The 19,863-nt window shown below is 46.0% G+C and overlaps 2 protein-coding genes across 2 annotated transcripts; both read left to right on the top strand.

Moving 5' to 3' along the window:
* Window positions 1–1,669: 1,669 nt before the first annotated feature.
* suox (sulfite oxidase) lies at window positions 1,670–11,720 on the top strand. The gene is made up of 5 exons (XM_080000332.1): window positions 1,670–1,757; window positions 4,365–4,435; window positions 5,924–6,095; window positions 8,726–8,998; window positions 9,610–11,720. Exons 2-5 carry the CDS (start codon window positions 4,377–4,379, stop codon window positions 10,819–10,821), a joined length of 1,716 nt encoding a protein of 571 aa, XP_079856458.1. The 5' UTR covers window positions 1,670–1,757; window positions 4,365–4,376; the 3' UTR covers window positions 10,822–11,720.
* Window positions 11,721–15,015: 3,295 nt separating this feature from the next.
* On the top strand, window positions 15,016–19,826 carry mmp19 (matrix metallopeptidase 19). The gene is made up of 9 exons (XM_080000183.1): window positions 15,016–15,166; window positions 15,275–15,360; window positions 16,420–16,550; window positions 17,104–17,316; window positions 17,422–17,667; window positions 18,044–18,157; window positions 18,410–18,574; window positions 18,667–18,794; window positions 18,896–19,826. Exons 1-9 carry the CDS (start codon window positions 15,068–15,070, stop codon window positions 19,118–19,120), a joined length of 1,407 nt encoding a protein of 468 aa, XP_079856309.1. The 5' UTR covers window positions 15,016–15,067; the 3' UTR covers window positions 19,121–19,826.
* Window positions 19,827–19,863: the final 37 nt, after the last annotated feature.

Here is a 19,863-nt window from a genome sequence, read left to right as displayed (position 1 = left end):
CTCGGGAGAGGACCCCTTGTCATGACATGTGTCCATCTGCTACTGGGCTTATTCCACCTAACTCACTCTCTGCAATAATGGAGTGTGCCTGTATCCACGTCGTCTGTGCCGGAGGTCCCTGAAAACGCAGGCAAAACCGCCACTATCGCAAATGTCAGACCTTTCCCCCGACAAGCGGAGGCAGAAAAGCCAATGCAGGCTCTCATCACCAGCGACTTTGACTGCTGCAATAGCCTTCTCTCTAGATTTGAAGGTTCTTCTTCTGGTTTTTAAAACGGTAAAAGGTTCAGGAACATGTGCCCAGTAGAACACTTAGATCATCCACTGCTTCTCTTTTACTGGTTCCGAAAGCAAACCATAAGAGAAGCCGCGAGGCAGCGTTCAGCTTCTATGGCCCTGGGCTCTGGAACACCCTACCAGACAACATCAGAGAGGCAGAAACTTTCTTCGGCTGATCGTGTTTTCATTATCTATTGTCATTATTTGTATTATCTTAGCATGTACAATAGTTTTTATTTTTATTTTTTGCTATTTCACTCTTGATCTGTTTTCCTCTGTTTTTTACTTGATAGTGCTGTTCTTGTTTGTACTATTTTAGCATGTGCCATTGTTTTTTTTTTTATTATTTTTCTATTTCACCTTTTCTTCTATAGTACTGTTGATCTGTTTCTGCTTGGGTTTTTTTTTACTTGATTTATTCGTTATGTACAGGAGTGCCACCGAGTACAGCAATGCGAGATATAGACAACTATTACATTGTTGAGGAAGAAACCTGCTGAACAAAAAACGGATTCAACGATTGAAACAAATCATAAACACGTGGTCCTAAGATGAAACATCTATATTTATAACTCCATTCTACCCGGATCGCTACGGTAAAGGCTGTAAACCAATGAAACACCTGACCCCGACACCTTTAACCGGGGGAACCTACCGCCGACGACGCCTTTCACTCGTAAAGATTGCGCAGCACCGTGCACAGCGTAAAGAAAAGCAGTCACTCTTTATCGCATGTCTAAAAATGTGCAAAACGCCACTGAACCGACCGGGAAACTGCTCGACGTATGTTTCTGTGCAGAGGACCCCCCCCCCCCCCCCCCCCCCCCCCGAGCCGCAGAGCCCCGCACTGACCACGCCAACCATCCCCTTTACAGTCCATTCAGTGAGAGACCTGACCAAGCTCCGGGCACGGTATCCTAACGGTCATCGGCGGCACCGGCCGGTGCCGCCGATGACCGTTAGGATACCGTGCCCGGAGCTTGGTCAGGTCATGCCGGGGCCCTCGGGTGTTATCTCCACACATCACGTCGCGCCCACGTTGACGTTTTTTTATCTTGGCGCGGTCGCGCAATCTGTCACCTTGGGCGCTTTCCTCGGGCGCGTTAAAAACGGGACTTTGGCACCGTCACGGCGCGATCGGTGAATAACGCGCCCCCCTCCCCGCTTACCGCCACTACTACCACCGGCGGCGGCCGCGCCGGTGTGTTTTTTGTTTTTTTTTATGCCTCGCCGTGCACCGCGCGGCCGAAGGAAAACCCCGGCGGTTGCCGATCCGCGTCGGTGGGGTGCTGCTGCCCGGGTGACCGGGCAGGCGGAGGTTTCGTGACTTTTCCGAGGTGTCTCGAACGCAGCGCGAGCCATGTGGGATGTGGAGACCGCGGCGGGGCATCCGCTTCAATTCCCGGGGACGAACATCCGCCGTTGAAGCCCTGTCCGCCCGAACCCTCACCCGCCGAGGAGAGTCCAGCGAAACCAAGGTCGGCGCCTCGTCTTTATTCACAAACACGAGCGGCGCTGTCATGCAGTCTGCACCGGTGCAGCTTTATAAGCTAGCGAACACCAGCTACTGCTTTAGCTCCCTACTTAACTAATTGTGGTGATGGAGATCGAAACAAATGTAACGTTGACGGTGTCAAACGAGCTTTACATCGGTTGCTATACAGATGACATGTTATCTTATGACCTTTCTTTACTGACGAAAGTTGTGTGAGGCACCTTTTAATATGTTTCCAGCTTCAACTGAGACTTTGCCGGGCAGACTGCCACATAAACAAATCCAAGTAGTTCGGGGTCCGTTCATGCTCGGGTGGTCGCCCAGTCGCCTGGCTTGTAATGGACTAATGTGTCTAATGTGGTGTGACTGACACCTGAAACAGTTGGAGTTGGTCGGCATTCTTTCCTCATCTGGTAATGTGAGGTTACCTTTTAGAACAGATAGAATTCACTTTTAGAGTGATTTATGTTGATGCGTTTCTTGATTTCTGTCTGGCGTTGTGTCAATACCGACCTCTACTCCCTCTCATTATGATGGAATGCAAGTGGAGAGGAATGGCGATCTTGAAAAACACCTGTGTTCCTAAAATTCCACAGATTATCCATGAAGATTAAATACAAGCAGGGGAACTGTTTGATTAGTCCATTGAGCTGGTCCCAGGCAACATTAAATCTGGTTATGTATGTATATGTGTGTATGTGTATATACAGTATATGTGTGTATGTGTGTGTGTGTGTGTGTGTGTGTGTGTATATGTATATATATATATATATATATATATATATATATATATATATATATATATATATATATATATATATAAATATAATAGTGTATGTATGTATGTGGAGAGAGAGGAAAAAAAAGCTGGCCAGTCTTAAAAGATCACATATGCTATGGTCTACACTTTATCTGCCAGCCACAGTGGAATGCCGTCAAAAAACCCACTGCTGAACGTGTTATCAGTGTCACTGGTGTCGGTTTGTGTTTTAAACTGCATGGTACTGCATGTGTCCAACACAAAATTTCCTTTGAGAATGCAACATCGATCTTATCTTATCTTATCCTATAGTATACTCAATACAACAGCTGGGAAATGAACCAGGATGCAACCAACCAATTGCAGACAGGCGGAGCTCTGCAAACTGTTGGTGAATATTTGGTATTGGGGGCTTACTGTACACACACTGCCAAACTCATCCCCAAAACGCTGTGTCATTATGTTGGCTTCTCGTTCTAAAAAAAAGCCCTTTTTGTTCAGAGTTCCATCTGGTCCTGAGTGTTGTGACAGCACCCTTTGTGAAGACGAGATAAAGCTGGTAAAACTAAAGGTGGGTGAGTGACCTGGTGACCTGGCAGGGATTCGCTCCAGATGGACATACGTAGTTATCATAGCATGTGAGCATGTGAGATTCTTTGCGATTGTCACGAAAAATATAAAGAGCTCCTAATGCCACCATATCGCCCAAAGAAATCCTTGATTTCCGGAGTGTTTGAACCAGTTTGTTTAGCTGTTTGGCAGGGGCGTAGATAGTGGATAAGCGCGAGTGATAGCCTTGCCCTTTCGATTGTTAAATAATCATTTTAAAGCTTTGTTTGACCTGCTACTTGTTATTTACAACATCCTGTCTAGTCGGTATGTTTGTATTATTATCTGGGGAGGGTTGAAGATAATGGATTAACCTTCCAATAAAACAATTACGGTAGGTGTGATAATAGTCCCTTTATCTCAGCGTTTAAATCAGCAAGCGACCGAGAGCTTTGGCAAGGAATCATGAACACCTTCAATTTAACACAATGGCACAAACACTGTCCTTCCTTGTCTTGTTTTGAGTTTTTATTCTCAACTTCACTTTCATCTTTGTCACTAATTTCAGACCTTGTTTACAGAACAAACTAAGTTCATCCTGCAGGATTTTCCCACTTGTTTCAATACACAACATCATGCTTTTTAACCCATGCTTTTTAGACCAACTGTGAATAGTTGAAATGCCACTGTGGACTCCATTGTGGAGAAATATTTTCATATTTTAGTGCTTGATAAACAGTGAAGCTACCAGCGAGAATACGTTACCATTACCTTTGACCTGGTTTTCTTCTTTCTTACTTTAATATTACTCTTCATTGGTCCTGTAAAAAGGAGTCGTGAGTTTTACAGCCTGTCCTTTTAGCAGGAACGTATTTTGGCAATTAAATCACATGACAGCTTTGTTAAAGAAGTGTTTTGTTGTTTTGTTTTTGTTAAGTAGGATACAACGAGTTATAAATCGTTTTCTTCATGAGTTATTCAATGCTGCATTCTGTAGTGGACTGGCTGTATTCAATATGGCTAAATTAATTAATCATAACATGCATAATAAGGTGTTTGTGCTTAAACATCCTTGTAATGCACTATACTGTAATGGTTGCAAAGGAAAGTAACATTTAAAGATATTGGAGTCACTTTGGTACCCTAGTCTTTCTTTCTAGTCTTTTCTTCAGGGTTATTTAAAAAGTGGAGATTGGGTTGTCGTCCTGTGGGGAAATCCGTTTTTTCCCGGTAATGGTGTTATGTGTCGTATGACAGCGATTCTTCTTCATTTCTCCTCAGAACATCAATGCGATGCTGCTTCTCAGACAATGTAGAAGCCTGACGAGAGTTGGCCCGCTCACAACTCAAAGGTACAGTAAATAAAAACAAAATGATTAAATTAACAGGGGTGCATGCAATTCTAAATCATCTTTGGTCGGTATACATTTACTTAAACTATATTTATTACCTCAAAGAAGTGTCAAATCTTCTTATTTCTGAACTTTTGATAGTATTTGTTGGCATATAACAAGTGATATGATATGAAAACTGCCTTGTCGTAGGGATTCTTGCCATAAAAAGCTTGTCATTTGTAGTCCCAGCTTTCCAACTTGTGAACAACCCTTTTACACTTAGTTAGTCATTATCTAGCAGGACCAATACTGTCTTATCAGTTAGCTTCTGCACTGCAGAGTCATGTACAAGCAATATATTTGCATTAGCATGATATGTTTAGGCTCAACCTGAGGTTTCCCGGGGAACAACAGAGCTTTTAATAGACGTCAAGATTATCTTCAGGTTGAGGAAAACACAAAGCCTGTGGTTAGTTTAAAAAAACAAAACGTGGATTGGTTGAAGTGCCTGCCAATAATTTGTTTTAAGAAAAAAAACAAAAAAAACGCTCCTACTATGTGAGCAAATGTAGTCAGCAATTCAAGAACAAACATGTTGCAAATGTTCGGTATCAACATGCACAAAGAGAGGAGTAAAATGAGTCTTAACATGTTTTCTAGTGGTGTATATTATAAATGTGGTGTCTGTAATGGCGGCAGATCAGCGGCTGCATGTCTTGTTTGACAGGCTGCTCTACGTTTTTTTTTTTTTTTATATGTTCTGTCAAATGTGAGAAGTGTCACACTTTATCATAAAATATGTACACACGGTACACATTTATGTTTGAAGTCAGTAAAGTAGTAATCGTATATTTAGGTTCAAACCAGTATCTCATGCTTTTGTGCTATTTTCTAAGAGGAGGTCGGCAAGTATGACACTTGCGTATTCCAGTTCCATGTTGGTACTGTTAACCGTTTTTATATTTTCGATAAAGAAAAAAAAAATTATCAACTGATTATTTTGGTGTTGTGGGGGTGATACAGTGATACGCATTACAAACTTTGAGAGCGTGTTCGAATTATTTTGAACTATGCATTATAGACTTTGTACTGTCAGTGTCTACTTCCCTGCAGAGCAGAGCAAGCTCATATTTCCCTTGGGTATTTGTTTAAGACGACACATTTTTTAGGTTGGCATGCACGTACCTCAATTATAAAGCAACAAATTAATTTTAATATGCGGTTACTGCCTTTAGTCCAGGTTGAGGCAATGGCAGTTTGCTGGAGCCCGCTCACTTAAAAACTCCCAATATTTCAAGTTGCTGACCCCTCAGGCTCGCAGCCTCGTGTTTGTCAAGCATTTCGGTGCGGTGTCTTGAAGATTGTTTGCCGGGATAACAAACCACATCTCAGACGGGAAATCAATGGAGCAGCGATCATCGGGCTCGTGCAACACCGGCCGATCCAGTTAGGTTATTGAGAAGAACATTTTTATTTAAATACTTCATGGTTGTTCCTACACCCTAGACATCTACGAGCGGCGCTTCCAGCAGCATCATGTGGGGTCCGCTCCTGTAGCGGCGGCAGCGAGGAGCCGAGCTCCAGGGACGCTCCACCCCACTCCAGGTGGAGATATGGCCTGGCGGGTCTGCTGGTTGGAGCCGGAGCCGTGGTGGCGTACGGCCTCCACTACAACAAGGTGAGCAGTGGATCTGACCTTCACCAATGAATGTGGAATTTTGTCGCTTTCAGATTTGTAATTTTTTCACTTTTTTGTGTCAACTTTATTGATATAGCCCTTAATCACAATACAGTCTCGAAGGGCTTCACAAGCCCACTTTTCACATCAACGCCCAGAAAACCTCTTGGGGCGGGAAAAAGAAAAGGAAGAAACCTGAAGAAGCCACCACGGAAGGAAGGATTCCCCTTCCAGGATGACCAGGCTGCAGTGGATGCCGAGGGGGCAACAGTGATAATATGACAAATCATAGTTTAATGTACTTCTATACTATGCAGTGTTCAAGCTAGACAGTATGAGAGAGTATTATGCTGGTGCTCAGCGGCGCAGGGAGACGCCTCCAGAAGGGAAGTGGTCGTCATCAGGTCCGGTCCAGGTTGGTCGGGTGGTGGTTCAGGGTGGTCACTGCTGCTGGGCCCTGGCTCCACGGCCACCGCAGAGCAGCATCCTTGTGACTATTTCTGTCTGGCAGGTTCTCCTAGGAAGGTTAGACAGGTTAATCGGTCTTGTAGGACATTGTTTGGTTTTGTGCTTTAGCATGATAAATATGAAAATATGATTGCCAAAGTAGGTTGTAAGTATCTTTTTTCCATGATGTCCTCAATAAGTTGTGCTATGTGTCATGAATTGTGCAGACAGATTTTGGATTTGTCTAGTTACAGTAAATCATGATAAATCAAACATTTTTCAGGTAAAGTATTCTATCAACATGGAAAAAAATGATATATATATATATATATATATATATATATATATATATATATATAATTTTTTTTTCCCATGTTGATAGAATACTTTTGAGAAAAAAAGAAAATAAAAAAATATATATATTTCTTTTCTTAAAAGGAGAACAGGGAACAATCATGATATTCAACTTGGGTGCAGATGTGCACTCCCTTGTTTAGTTTTGTGGAGTGTCTACAATAGTGAAACACTCTTATCACACTGTAAATAGAAACTAAAAACTTGTACTGTACTCCTGTGTTTGAACAGGAGCAAGCCACGACCAAACGGAAATATGTTGTAATACAGAATACATAGTACATCTACAAAAGCCAGTAACGACTTACTATAAATCACAGGATCCAAACAGATTTAACTTCAACTGGAAAGAGCAGGTGGACGAATTGTCCATTTTTGTTAGAAACGATCTTCTTCGTTGACCTTTTGAATGCATGAACAAACAAAAGTCCCGAAGAGTCATTTGATAATATCAACATTAAAACTCCTAGACAGGAATATGGCCAGGCTGGGTATTTTTCTTGATAGATAAAACTTAATAGAAAAAGAATAATGACTTTATTGATCTCCGTGGGGACATTGGTCCTCTGCATTCCACGCATCCTATAATACTATTTGGGAGCTGTGGGCAGCCTCAGCACAGCGCTCGAGGACCAACTCCAGCTCTGGATGGAACAACATGGTTTATGAGTGAAAAATAACTCCGTGACTCATAACCTTACTGCCTTCATCCAAGTGGCACGGTGCACGGTGACATCATGGCAGACCTCAGTGGCAGATGTAGTTCCTCGTTTTTTGTTTGGGTATGTTGTAAATAAGGTTGGTTTAAAAAGGTTTGGTTACAACGTTCTTTTAAAAAAAAATGACAGGGACCCCATACAAGATCATTTGTTTTTTATTTTTCCCCAACGTTTCTTGTTTGAAGTAACTAACCAGCCAGATTCAGCTTATTGATCGGATACTGCATTTAATTTCTCTCCTATTCTTATTTTGATGTCATCGACAATTTTATTTATTCACCGTAAACCAGCAAAGTACATGTATTTATAAATCATGGAATTATTAGATGGAATTATTCCGTGAAGTTCTTGCGTTCCACGAAAATGTAGATTATTTGGATGTTATACAACAACTATTTCAAAAAGCACAGTGGAAGATCATTCAAACAGTGAAGAACAAAGAAGAGCAGAGGTTTTGTTATTTGATTGCTTTTATAATAAAAAAAAAAGGATCAATACAGTTCCAACATCATTCAAACACGATCACTACTTTGCATAATTATACACAACTGTATTAAACATCATGAGGTCAACACATTAAACATCAAGGAATGTTATTCTTTTTCATTTATGTATTTACTGTTATACATTGAATTGGCACCATTAACATTTCATTTAAAGCACCCGCTGGAAACTTTATTTTAACAAAATTATTCCACTGGAAAAAATGGATGCCGGCCTCATGTCCTCAAATAGAAAACAACTGAAAACTAACATTAGTGCCTTCAGTTCCATAAAAGGCAGATTCTGAGGATCCACATAAAGATGGAACGGAATCACATTTTCGCAGTTTGACGCGTTTTCGGTGTGATCTGAAGTCTGGATGCGAACCGCTGCTTATAATTACAGTGAACAGGAAAGCTCAGAATGGTTCCAAAATGGCCGCTTCTCGGCTTCATAGCTGACGTGAAGGTATCTGCTTTGCAAAGTGTCTTAACGGGAACACGCTTTGGTTTGATTTTGTCGAGTGGTCCGACAGAACTGCCTCCGCGAGCTACGCCTCATTCCTTTTTGTTGTCACCATTAATATATACATCCTTTTTTTTTTTTTTTTTTTCCTAATTTTCTCAGGCGGAGCGGGCGGCCACCACGACGGTGCAGACGATCGCCCAGGACTCGTCCGTGCGGATCTTCACGCAGGAGGAGGTCACCAGGCACCGCTCCCTGGAGGACAGGGTGTGGGTCACTTACAAGGGCAGCGTCTATGACATCACAGACTTTGTGTCCATGCATCCTGGAGGAGACAAGATCCTGCTGGCGGCCGGCGGAGCGCTGGAGCCCTTCTGGGCCCTGTACGCTGTGCACAGCCAGAACCACGTGTTGGACATCCTCTCAGAGTACAAGGTGGCCTCGCTTTCCAAAACTGTTGCATTTTGAATCCATGGAACCTTTTCATATGACTTTAGTGGTTATTTATTGATCTGTTTTTTGCTGCCAGATAATTGCGTGCTATGCGCATAATTACATTGCTTGTTTGCATTTGCTTTGCAAATGTGCCATGTGAATTGCCAATACAGTTATTAAATAAACGAAAAAACTAAAACTTATATACTATTGTAACTTATATGATATAGTTATAATAATTCATTAATCCTGCCCGCATCTGCTTTAAATTAATTTATTATTTCATTCATTTCAGATGGATATTTTTAATGATATATTTAATGAATTTAAATACATACCAAAATAATATTCGATTATTATATTGTGGCAAAATAATGGAAATGTATTTCTAGCCGTATTTTAATGATATTTAATTGTTTAAAAATACTAGATTTTATTTTTGTGAATACCAACCAATTCAACCTCACAAACCACAAAATAAAGAATTTGCCTCGGTGAACGGTTGCTACACCTAAACAGCCTTGTCATCTTGATGGTTCCGGGTGGTTTTTGGAAGTTCGCCTTCGACGCTGATGTGTTTGACCCAGTGCTTCTCTTGTCTGGGGTCAAAGGTCGGTGAGCTCAGCGCAGCGGACCGGCAGCGGCAGCAGACTGTGAAAACCTCGGACCCGTACTCCTCGGACCCCGAGCGCCACCCGGGCCTGCGCGTCAACAGCCTAAAGCCCTTCAACGCCGAGCCCCCGCTCCAACTCCTCAACGACAACTACATAACTCCCTCGGCCATTTTCTTCAAGAGGAACCACTTGCCGGTTCCGCGCTTGGACCCGGCGTCGTATCGCCTCCACGTGGAGGGGCTTCCTCGCGGAGCGCTCACCCTGTCTCTGGACGAGCTGAAGACCAAATTCCCCAAACATACGGTCACCGCCACGCTGCAGTGCGCCGGGAACCGTCGCTCCGAGATGAACCAGGTGAAGCAGGTGAAGGGGCTGAACTGGGGCATCGCCGCCATCAGCAACGCCACGTGGAGCGGCGCCCGGCTGAGGGACGTCCTCCTGGCGGCGGGCTACGCGCCAGACGTGGCCCGGTGGGCGCGGCACGTCCAGTTCGAAGGGCTGGACAAAGATGTGACGGGAACCACGTACGGGGCGTCCATCCCCCTCAACAAGGCCGTGAGCGAGGAGGGCGACGTGCTGCTGGCGTACGAGATGAACGGCGAGGATCTGCCGCCCGACCACGGCTTCCCTGTGCGGGTGGTGGTGCCGGGCACGGTGGGCGCACGCAACGTCAAGTGGCTCGGCAAGATCGTGGTCAGCGCCGAGGAGAGCGGCAGCCACTGGCAGCAGAACGACTACAAGGGCTTCTCCCCCGGCACCGACTGGGACACGGTGGACTTCAAGTCGGCCCCGGCCATCCAGGAGCTGCCCGTCCAGTCGGCCATCACGCAGCCGGCGGAGGGCGCCGAGCTGGACCGCAGCGCCGAGGAGGTGACGGTGAAGGGCTACGCCTGGAGCGGCGGCGGGCGGGAGGTGGTGCGCGTGGACGTGTCTCTGGACGGGGGGAAGACGTGGCAGGTGGCTGAGCTTCAGAGCGACGAGCGTGACCAGGCCCCGGCGCCGCCCCCTCCGCCGGGCCGGGCCTGGGCCTGGAAGCTGTGGGAGCTGACGTCCGCCCTCCCGCCCGACGCCCAGGAGCTGGAAATCGTCTGCAAGGCCGTGGACGACAGCTACAACATGCAGCCGGACTCCGTTCCCCCAATCTGGAACCTGAGGGGAGTGCTGAGCAACGCCTGGCACCGAGTGAAGGTGACCATCAGAGAGGAGTAAGACCAGGAACGGACGCCGCGGCTGATCGGAACCCTGTCGAACTCCGTTGGGCTTAAAAAAAACGAAGAAAAAAAACAAACAAAAACACTCACATTTCGGTAAATGAAGTCAGACTTTTATTCCTCGCGGTCTCCTTTTGTGGTCGCTCGTGCTGCTCGGGTTTAATTGGTGTGAAACAAGGACGGATATTAATGTGCTTTCTCACTCTCAAACCAAGAGATTCCCACTCTATTGCTAATGTACTTACACTTTGATATGCACAGAACAAAACATCACTACAAATCATCAGAATCAGCTCACGTTTTAATATGACCATCTGATACCTCATGTGTAATACTAGCTATTAACTTTTGTCTGTAATCAATCGTTTTCATATAAATGTGATATCGCAATATATATATTTTTTCAGGTTATATTTGGCTATATATATAATATATTACTGCCTTTGTCTTTTCTTAAGCCTTGACATTATTGGAATACGATGTAATTCTGACAAAATGATGCAACTTCCAAATGCGACATTTCGACAAGGGCTGGATTTATTTATTTGTTAAGTCAGATTCATGGCTTGAGATGGATGCTACTCATCATCTTTTAAACCTTCAGTGGTCACTTTTCCTTCATTTAACAATGCTACAATAACTCTTAATGTTTACCATGTATGATTTAGTAAATATTGATATATATATTTTTTATTTTATTTTTTTGCTTTAAAATATCATCAGAAACGTGTGCACTCCTTTTCTGGTTTAACATGAAGAAGTTTTGTCCTGACCTGGAAACCAAATCCAACCAAGACCAGTAGCAAAACGTCTATAAGCTGATTTTGTTTTTATTCAGGAAAACTGCAAGTCACGAAATGTCACCACCAGAGGAAAACTATATCAAATTTGGTGAAATAAAATGTCTTAAATTCTCCCACTTGTCTGGTAATATTGTGCATGCGGCCTGTTGGTCCTGGAACGCAGGCAGAAGGACTCAAGGTGTCTGGGTCACTGACCTTCCATGACTCCAGGCAGGATCTGCATTCCACACTGAACGACTCCAGCAGGATCCACGTCATTTGCCGTAGCTGCTGCTGCTCCTGTTCTCTGCTTTTTCTTTCTACCGAAAAACTTCATGTGAAGTTGGACACGTTCACATGAGGGTCTGTGGCCTGAACGTGACATCACATCAACCCTTTCAATTTTGAATGGAAAGTAGAAACATTGCATCAATTAAAACAAAGTACTTTACTCAAATCAGAGCAACTCCATCCGTAGAGGCTTGTTCCTTTCATTGACGTGCATACCAGGGCTGCCCCCGACTTAAGATTTTCCTAGTCGACTAATAGTCGTCAGTTCTAGCCATTAGTCGACTAATCGTCTCCCGTTTATGATATTAATTGAATCATTTAAATGTGTTTTTGGGCCATCAGATCATGGTTCGAGATCCAGAATGTTATAACTAACACTGTTAACACTGTGCTTCATTACCAATGAATACAAAACCTAATAACCAGCCTTTAAAATATGCATTTCATTTACAAGTGATGCGTGAAAGGAGTTAACCGCCTGTTAATTAACCCGGTTAAACATTACATCAGTTAAACTTATTAGGCCCTATTACTATTTTATTATTGTATGCATTTAATATACATATTGACATAATTTACACTGAAATGTGGCGCACGGAAAATCTGGGTTTTCCCGGTGACGGCGTCCCCTCGTTGGGGGCCAGCACTTCCCGGGGCCGCGCACTCGGTTACTCGCTGCGCCACCCCCGTCCGGCGGGGAACGTTTTCGTTGGTCTAGATTTGTTTCAAATTAAAAGTCTCGTACACTGGTCCAGCCGTCAAGGTTTTATGGTTCATTTTGGCGCGGCTCCCAAGTGAGGTTTTTTTTCTCACCGACCGACGGAAAACGCGGTCGAGCAGACCCTTCTGGTCGACTGACGTTCGGTCGACCCCGGGGCATGCCATCATGTGATTTATATTACAACAAGCATGTTCCTGCTTTGCTGGATTCCCACAAACCACCGCGGTGTCAGCGCTGACGTCCTCCACCGCTAATTGCTCATCACTGCGGTTTCTCTTATTCATTTGTTCAGTAAATATGGAGTGGCTTGGTTGCTCACGCTTTCGTTCATCACGTCGTTAAAGGGACGGTGCCGGACACAGGATACTCTCACTGATTCACGTTCCCGGAGCAGGAACTGCCAATGACCGTCCTTCCCGGTTGGCGGGAAACCAGTGGGAGGCGGGAGGGAGTCAGGGGAAGCGCTCGGAAAAGCAGAAGAGAGAAGACAACGCAAAAGAGTCTTTGATATGTCATTGTCTTAGCATCATCATCATCATCATCATCATCATCGTCGTCCTCATCGTCGTCATCATCGAAACATGACAGAACGCAGGTCAATGAAAGGAACAAACCTCCACCGATGGAGCCGGTCTGAGTCAAAAGCACTTGGTTCTATTTGAGGCGCTGTTTTTACTTTCCGTTTACTTTCAGACCTCATACGGTAATATGAACGTGTCCAACTTTACATGAGGTTTTCCGTAGAAAGAAAAAAAACACAGAACAGCAGCAGCAGCAGCAGCAGCAGGAGGAGGAGCAGCAGGAGGAGGAGCAGCAGGAGCAGCAGCAGCAGCAGCAGGAGCAGCAGCAGCAGCAGCAGCAGGAGGAGCAGGCGGAGCAGGAGGAGCAGCAGAAGGAGCAGCAGCAGCAGGAGGAGCAGCAGCAGCAGGAGGAGCAGGAGCAGGCACATGGGCACCTCCACAACTACAACCAGAATAACCGGGAACTCGCTGCATCACAACCACACACACACACACACACACACACACACACACACACACACACACACACACACAAACACACACACATGACTTCATATCCTTCATATGCTTCTTGGTTCCCTTTTATTTGGTGGGTTTATAGATGTTTTTGTGCATCATCCTCTGATTCAAAAATGCCCGGATTTGTGGTGAGGATGTCATGCGTTTCTTCCCTTTTGCTTCTAGAAATAATACTATTGAGAGGAAATGACTTTATGTGTGTATTTGCAAATGATATATTTATAGAATGTATATAAGTTTCTTGTTTTTTTATTCATTTATTATGAAGGTGGCGGCCAGAAGTTAATAGGAAAACATATAATAAACACCGGTGTTTATTATATGTTTGTGTATGTATTATATGTTTTCCTATTTACTTCTGTCTTATCAACATTTTACTCAGTTTTTTGTTCCATATTTTGACGTTAACCTTTATTTGACAGTATATCTGAGAGAGAGCATATTGTTTTGTTCGTTACTCATCAAGGTATTTATCATTTATTTAATTTATTCATATGTCGTTTTTGCAAACCACTCTTTTCCTTGTTGTGCACAACATATTTTTCACTGGGCTTGAAACTATAAAACTACAAAACTATAACTATATCCACAAGCTTGCACGTGTATTCATAGTCGTGATAGAAAGTAATCCGGCAGAAGAGTGGAATGTAACACGTGGCTGTCAAATGGAACCACTGCACTAGATGTTTGCTGCGGTCGTTCTTATTCACTGGTATCTTGGTTTGCACGTTGAGGAATCTGCAGCGCGGGCAGCTCCGATGCGGACGTGAGGCTGCACCTCCCGTCGGCCCAGGTGCTGCCGCCGCCGCTTTTCGTTGCGTTCGTGCTGCAACCTCGAGTGCTGGAACCAAATAAAACCTCAGGAGCGGCCCCTTTGACATAGCGCCTCGCGTGTCTTCCCCGCCCGAGACGACCGGCTACTCCCGCACACTGACCCCTCCTTCCGAAAGAAGAGTCAAAAAGCCCCCTCAACCATCGTCGTCGTTGTGATGGTGAGTAACTCGGAAATGGAAATGCAGCTTTTAGACACGAAATACATCAAGTCGTTCTCCCACGGCCCCCCGGGGCCCTCCCTCCCCATCCCATAGCAGAGTCCACTTAACAGCAGCCAGTCAGATCGGTTGATTGATGATTATGATTATCTCCTCTGGAACTTCCAAGTTCCCGGTCTTGAAAGCACTCCCCCCCCCCGAGGCGTCATCAGTGTATTTTGAAACCCCCTCCAAACAGCTGCTGGCGCTCTGCCCCGGCATCTGGAACGTCTCACTCCTGACTCATCGCGTGTGACTACGACCCGGCCTGACTCATCCCCCCGAGCGGTTAAAATGCTCCCCGGCTCCGCCGAGCAGACACAGAGCCTGCTGCGCTCGCGTGAGGGAGTCTCGTGAGCCGCCGCCGACCCTGCCGACAATGTGGGGACACGTCCTGCGACTGGCGCTGCTCGCGGCGCCCGGGCTCTGCGCCCGCGCCGCGGCGCCCCATCGGTGGGCCGAGTTAAACGACGCGAAGGTAACGGACGTGATTGTTGGAGTTGTTGTAAATCTGCAAGTTGTGAAGTTTGTTTGTTTGTCTTTTCACGCTGCAGCTCACCGAGGTAACTTTCCCCTTCGTTCCCAGGACTATTTGACGAAGTACGGCTACCTGAGTGGCAGCGCGGAGCCCGGGAACCGCGACGTGCTCGAGGACGTCATTGAGGCTCTGAGGTAAACCTTGGCAACGCCTTCTAACAGAGCTGAAGAGCGGGGGACGTAGGGGACCCTAGCTTATGAGACCCTAGCTTATGTCTCCTTGTTTCATCTTGAAAATCGGACTCTTTTTTTTTTACCAAGAATACGGCAAATCAGAGACTATTTTAAAGCATGACTGGCCCCTTCAGTTAGTCCAGATTTAGTGTGATTTACTCCAAAATAAGGAATAATCTGTGTCTGCGAAACCGCCCCAGTGTTACAAGAATACTAAATCCTAGACATACAACCAGAATAAGCTCTATTCTACATCAGTTTAAAAAAAGTGTAACGAAACAAACAAAAGGCATATAACAAGTAAAACAGAACATACGGAATAATGATGAATTTCATGTTTAACAGGGCAAATCTGAACCGACACAAAAAAGATGGTAATCTAACATAAAATACAACTGAAGATCATGTCCAAATGCTGCTCATGCAATGACCATAGACCATAAAAAGATATTAGCTTATGTTACGCCTTAATATTCTATGTTTATCACCTGCAGTGTAGTATGTCATCTATGAGACATGAGAATCTTGTTGTTCCATTGGAAGACCGAAGTTACTGTACGTGAAATATAAATACAAAACAGAAGATATAAACAAGTTTTGTCCGACTAGGAGACGGAGGAGGAAAAATAAACACGTCTAATTGTTTGGAGCGGGCAGGCGGAGCGGGGGTCGCTGCCTGTGAGGGAAGCCCAGATGTTATGTACCCGCCCAACGCTATTTTTCTTTCCAGCCCAGTGTTTTCAAAAGTAGCCCAGCTGGGCTGAAAACCGCCCAATCTGGCAACACTGCCTTCTACTGTATTGATGTGGCTATGGCAGTACGTTCACGGTTTTCCAAGCTGTGATCCGTGGCCCCCTAGGGGACCTAGAAGGAAGTGTGAACAAACCAAAACAAAACAAAAAAAAAAAGAGACTTGAATGACTTGAACGCTCTTTGAAGAGCAGGCAGGATATCCATCCATCCGTATCCACGTGTTTTCCATTTCCCGCCGCTAAATCTCTTAATCGCCTCCTTCCTCAGGTTGTTCCAGAAGGTGAACGACCTCCCCGTCACCGGCGAGTTGGACCAGTCCGTGCTGGACGTGATGAAACAGCCCCGCTGTGGCAACGAGGACCCCTTCAACCAGAGAACCAACAGATACAGAGTGCTGAGTGAGACGGCTTCCAACAGCTCATTTCACTTCAAATTCCTGTTCGCTCAAGCTCGGCCAACATGTGGTTGTGCAAATGTACCGGTGTGTGTGTGTGTGTGACAACAACGTCCTTGTCATGACATTTCACTGCATATATGTATGACCGTATGTACATGTATGTGACAAATAATCTCTTGAACTTGAACTTGAACTTTATTAATTCAAGTATGCTGTCACCAGATGTCATGCTTGCGTAAAAAGGCGAAATAGGAAAAAAACACAAAAAATGCCGGTTTGGTATTAGATCTCAAAAGGTATCAATTTAATTCCAACTAGTACCCACTGCAATTTAAACGTTATATAAAATGTTGTGTTGGATTGAGCCTTCAAAGCCTTTTGTTAATAAATGACTAAATGTAGTTTCCTGCAGTGGGGCCTTCTCTTCATATCGTAGACGTGGCGTTTGTCTGACGTCAACCACTCGGTGTCGCCGGCGCCACGTCGTCCGCTTAGAGTCGGGAGCGGTCGTTGGTGTTGGGGTGACATCCGAGGATTCCTTTCCCTTGTTGAAGGTTACTGGCGTAAGAAGAGCCTGACCTACCGCATCCACAACTACACGCCGGACATGAGCAGGGCGGACACCGGGGCGGCCATCCGCTCCGCCTTCAAGTACTGGAGCGACGTGACGCCCCTGCGCTTCAGGGAGGTGCATCATGGGAGGGCGGACGTGCGGATCTCCTTCCACGCCGGGGACCACCGCTGCGGAGACCCGTTCGACGGGCGCGGTGAGTCGGGCCGCTCCGGCCGCCCTGGTCGCCCGGCGTCCGCCGCCTCGCACGTTTCTTTCGGCGCTAATCTGCAGCTTTTGTTCTGATCGCCGTCCCCCGCAGGCGGCGTGCTCGCCCACGCCATCAAACCCGAATCCGGTCTCGTCCACTTTGACGAGGACGAGTTCTGGACCGAGGGGACGCGGTATGGCACCAATCTGCGTATGGTAGCCGCCCATGAAATCGGCCACGCCCTGGGCTTGGGCCACTCTTGGCACAGGGGCGCTGTGATGTGGGCGAATTACCCCGGTTACCATGCCAACTTCAGGCTCCACCCGGACGACGTGGAAGGCATCCAGGCCTTGTACGGTGAGTGTGACCGGCACAAACAGTGGTTCACAAATGGGATTTGACATCGGAGTTAATGTTTGGGAGTATCACTCGTTTCATGGCCGTGATAGGTACGTGTAACACAAGGAGAGGCAGCAGCCAGTTAGAGTCATGGACTTGTTTGAGGATTTTAGAAAAAAAATCCATCGTTACATATTCCCACCGACACCAGCCCAAAGTTGCCCCGAAATAACTTGAGTGACTTATAATGAAAGGTGCTTGCACGTGTCAGTGACAGCCAGCTATTACGAAAGCCTTGCCGCTCTTGTCAGTTCCAAGTGCCCCTTAACGGGTCTCGGGCCCTCGCCAAGACACGTGGCCCCCTCCGCCCGTCATCCACCTCTCTGTCTTCCAGGTAAAGCTCTGAACAGAGGGGTCGTGAGCTCCGCTGCCCCTCAGGGTTCCCTGCCCACGGACAGCCCCGCCGCGCCAGACCCCTGCACCGCCGACCTGGACGCCATCATCCTGGGTTAGGGGCTTTTATTTGAAACGGCAGTGACATCACAAAGCATCTTTCAGAGCTTTGTAGCGTCCGGTGGAGTCATGGTTTTCTAGGTTAAAGTGGAATTAATACCATAGGTTCATGGCTTTAGTCTTAAGTATGTTCTTATATCTCCAGAAATACAGACGTTATGTGAATCAACTCAATGCCTACGTTCTAAATGCTTTTTGATATTAGCGAGGGCCGCTGTGAAATGGAGTTCTATTTTCCACCGCACAGGGCCGTGGGGCAAAACATTTGCTTTTAGTGGTAATTACGTGTGGACGATATCCGCGATGGGACACAACGCACCGTTACCGATTCAGGAGCTGTGGAAAGAACTTCCAGGAAACCTGACGGCCGCCGTGCACTCCCGGAGGACCAACAAGACGTACTTTTTGAAAGGTACGTCCAGAGTGTGAATATAACATTTAGTGTCGCTGCTTTATTCATAGTATGTGGAAATAAGCATCACTCAGCGCTGTCTGTGGTCACAGGCGGCAAAGTGTGGAGGTACAGTGACCTCCAGCTGGACTATGGGTTCCCTAAGCCGGTCAAACGGATCCCTCCCAACATCGACGCGGCCTTGTACCTGGAGAAAAACGAGAAGCTGGTTTTTATCAAGGTGCGTGCGCCGCTCAATCGCGTCGCGATGGGCGTCACAGTTTTTCGTTTTGCTGCGAACATCTAACAACTGAATCTCCTCCCTGCGCGCGTCCGCTGCAGGGTTCTGAGTTCTGGCAGTGGGACGAGCTGCGGGTCAGCGTCATGCGTCCCCGGCCGCTGTCCATGCTGCTCAGCGGGGTGCCCTCCAGCCCGGACGCGGCCTTCACCTGGACCAACGGCAAGATCTTCTTCTTCAAGGGCGACGAGTACTGGCGCGTCAACAAGATGCTGAGCGTGGACCGAGGCTACCCGCTCAGCAAGAGGGAGCGCTGGATGCGCTGCTAGCCCGAGACGTCGGGTGGCAGCAGACACCAGCGGGTGCCGGGGCGCCGGGCCTGTTTGGAACCGGGCGCGTTGAGAGCGGGAACCCCAAGCTCTGCGACACGTTTCTACAAATGTAACTTCTGCGCAATTAAAAGATGGCGTCGTGAATCCGGTGAGAGCCGCCGTCAGTGACTGAGCTGTGAATTCCACGCGCATCGCCGCTCACAGCATTCAGCGGTACCAGCAGGACTGTGGATGGAATCTGTGCTTCGCCTCCAAAGCGGCCGAATATTTTGAAGCTTAGAGCGTTTGTCAACAATGGCGTGTTTGTGGTGGAATTGCAAAATTCATAACGATCTCAGGAACATATCAAGGGAAGCCTTTCTGTTTTTTTTGTTTTGTTTTGTTTTGTCTGTGTAACAGATGTGTTGGATTTTCTTTCCTCCTCCCACCATGATGTGAGGGGAATTTGGTGCTGTTGACTTTTCCTATGACTTTTTTTTTTTGAGTCTTTTGTAGTTAAATAATAATCACTTTTCCCCCATTACCAATGGAAATCAGTCAATTTTGATCGTTTTGTGTTGAATTTCATACTTTTACGTGCTTTGCATTCTGTTGATTCTGCGATAAACAAATGTCTTTTATAAGATTTTAGCACTTGTGGATATTTTTTTATATGTTAATCTCAGAATTTCCCACAGGATGAATAAAGTGTTATCTTATGTCATCTGGTAACAATAGAGTCTTTGTTTTCGATAAATAAA

Source organism: Zeus faber (genome assembly GCF_960531495.2).
Source record: "Zeus faber genome assembly, chromosome: 5".
Lineage (NCBI taxonomy): Eukaryota > Metazoa > Chordata > Actinopteri > Zeiformes > Zeidae > Zeus > Zeus faber.
This window is presented reverse-complemented; position numbering and strand designations above follow the sequence as displayed.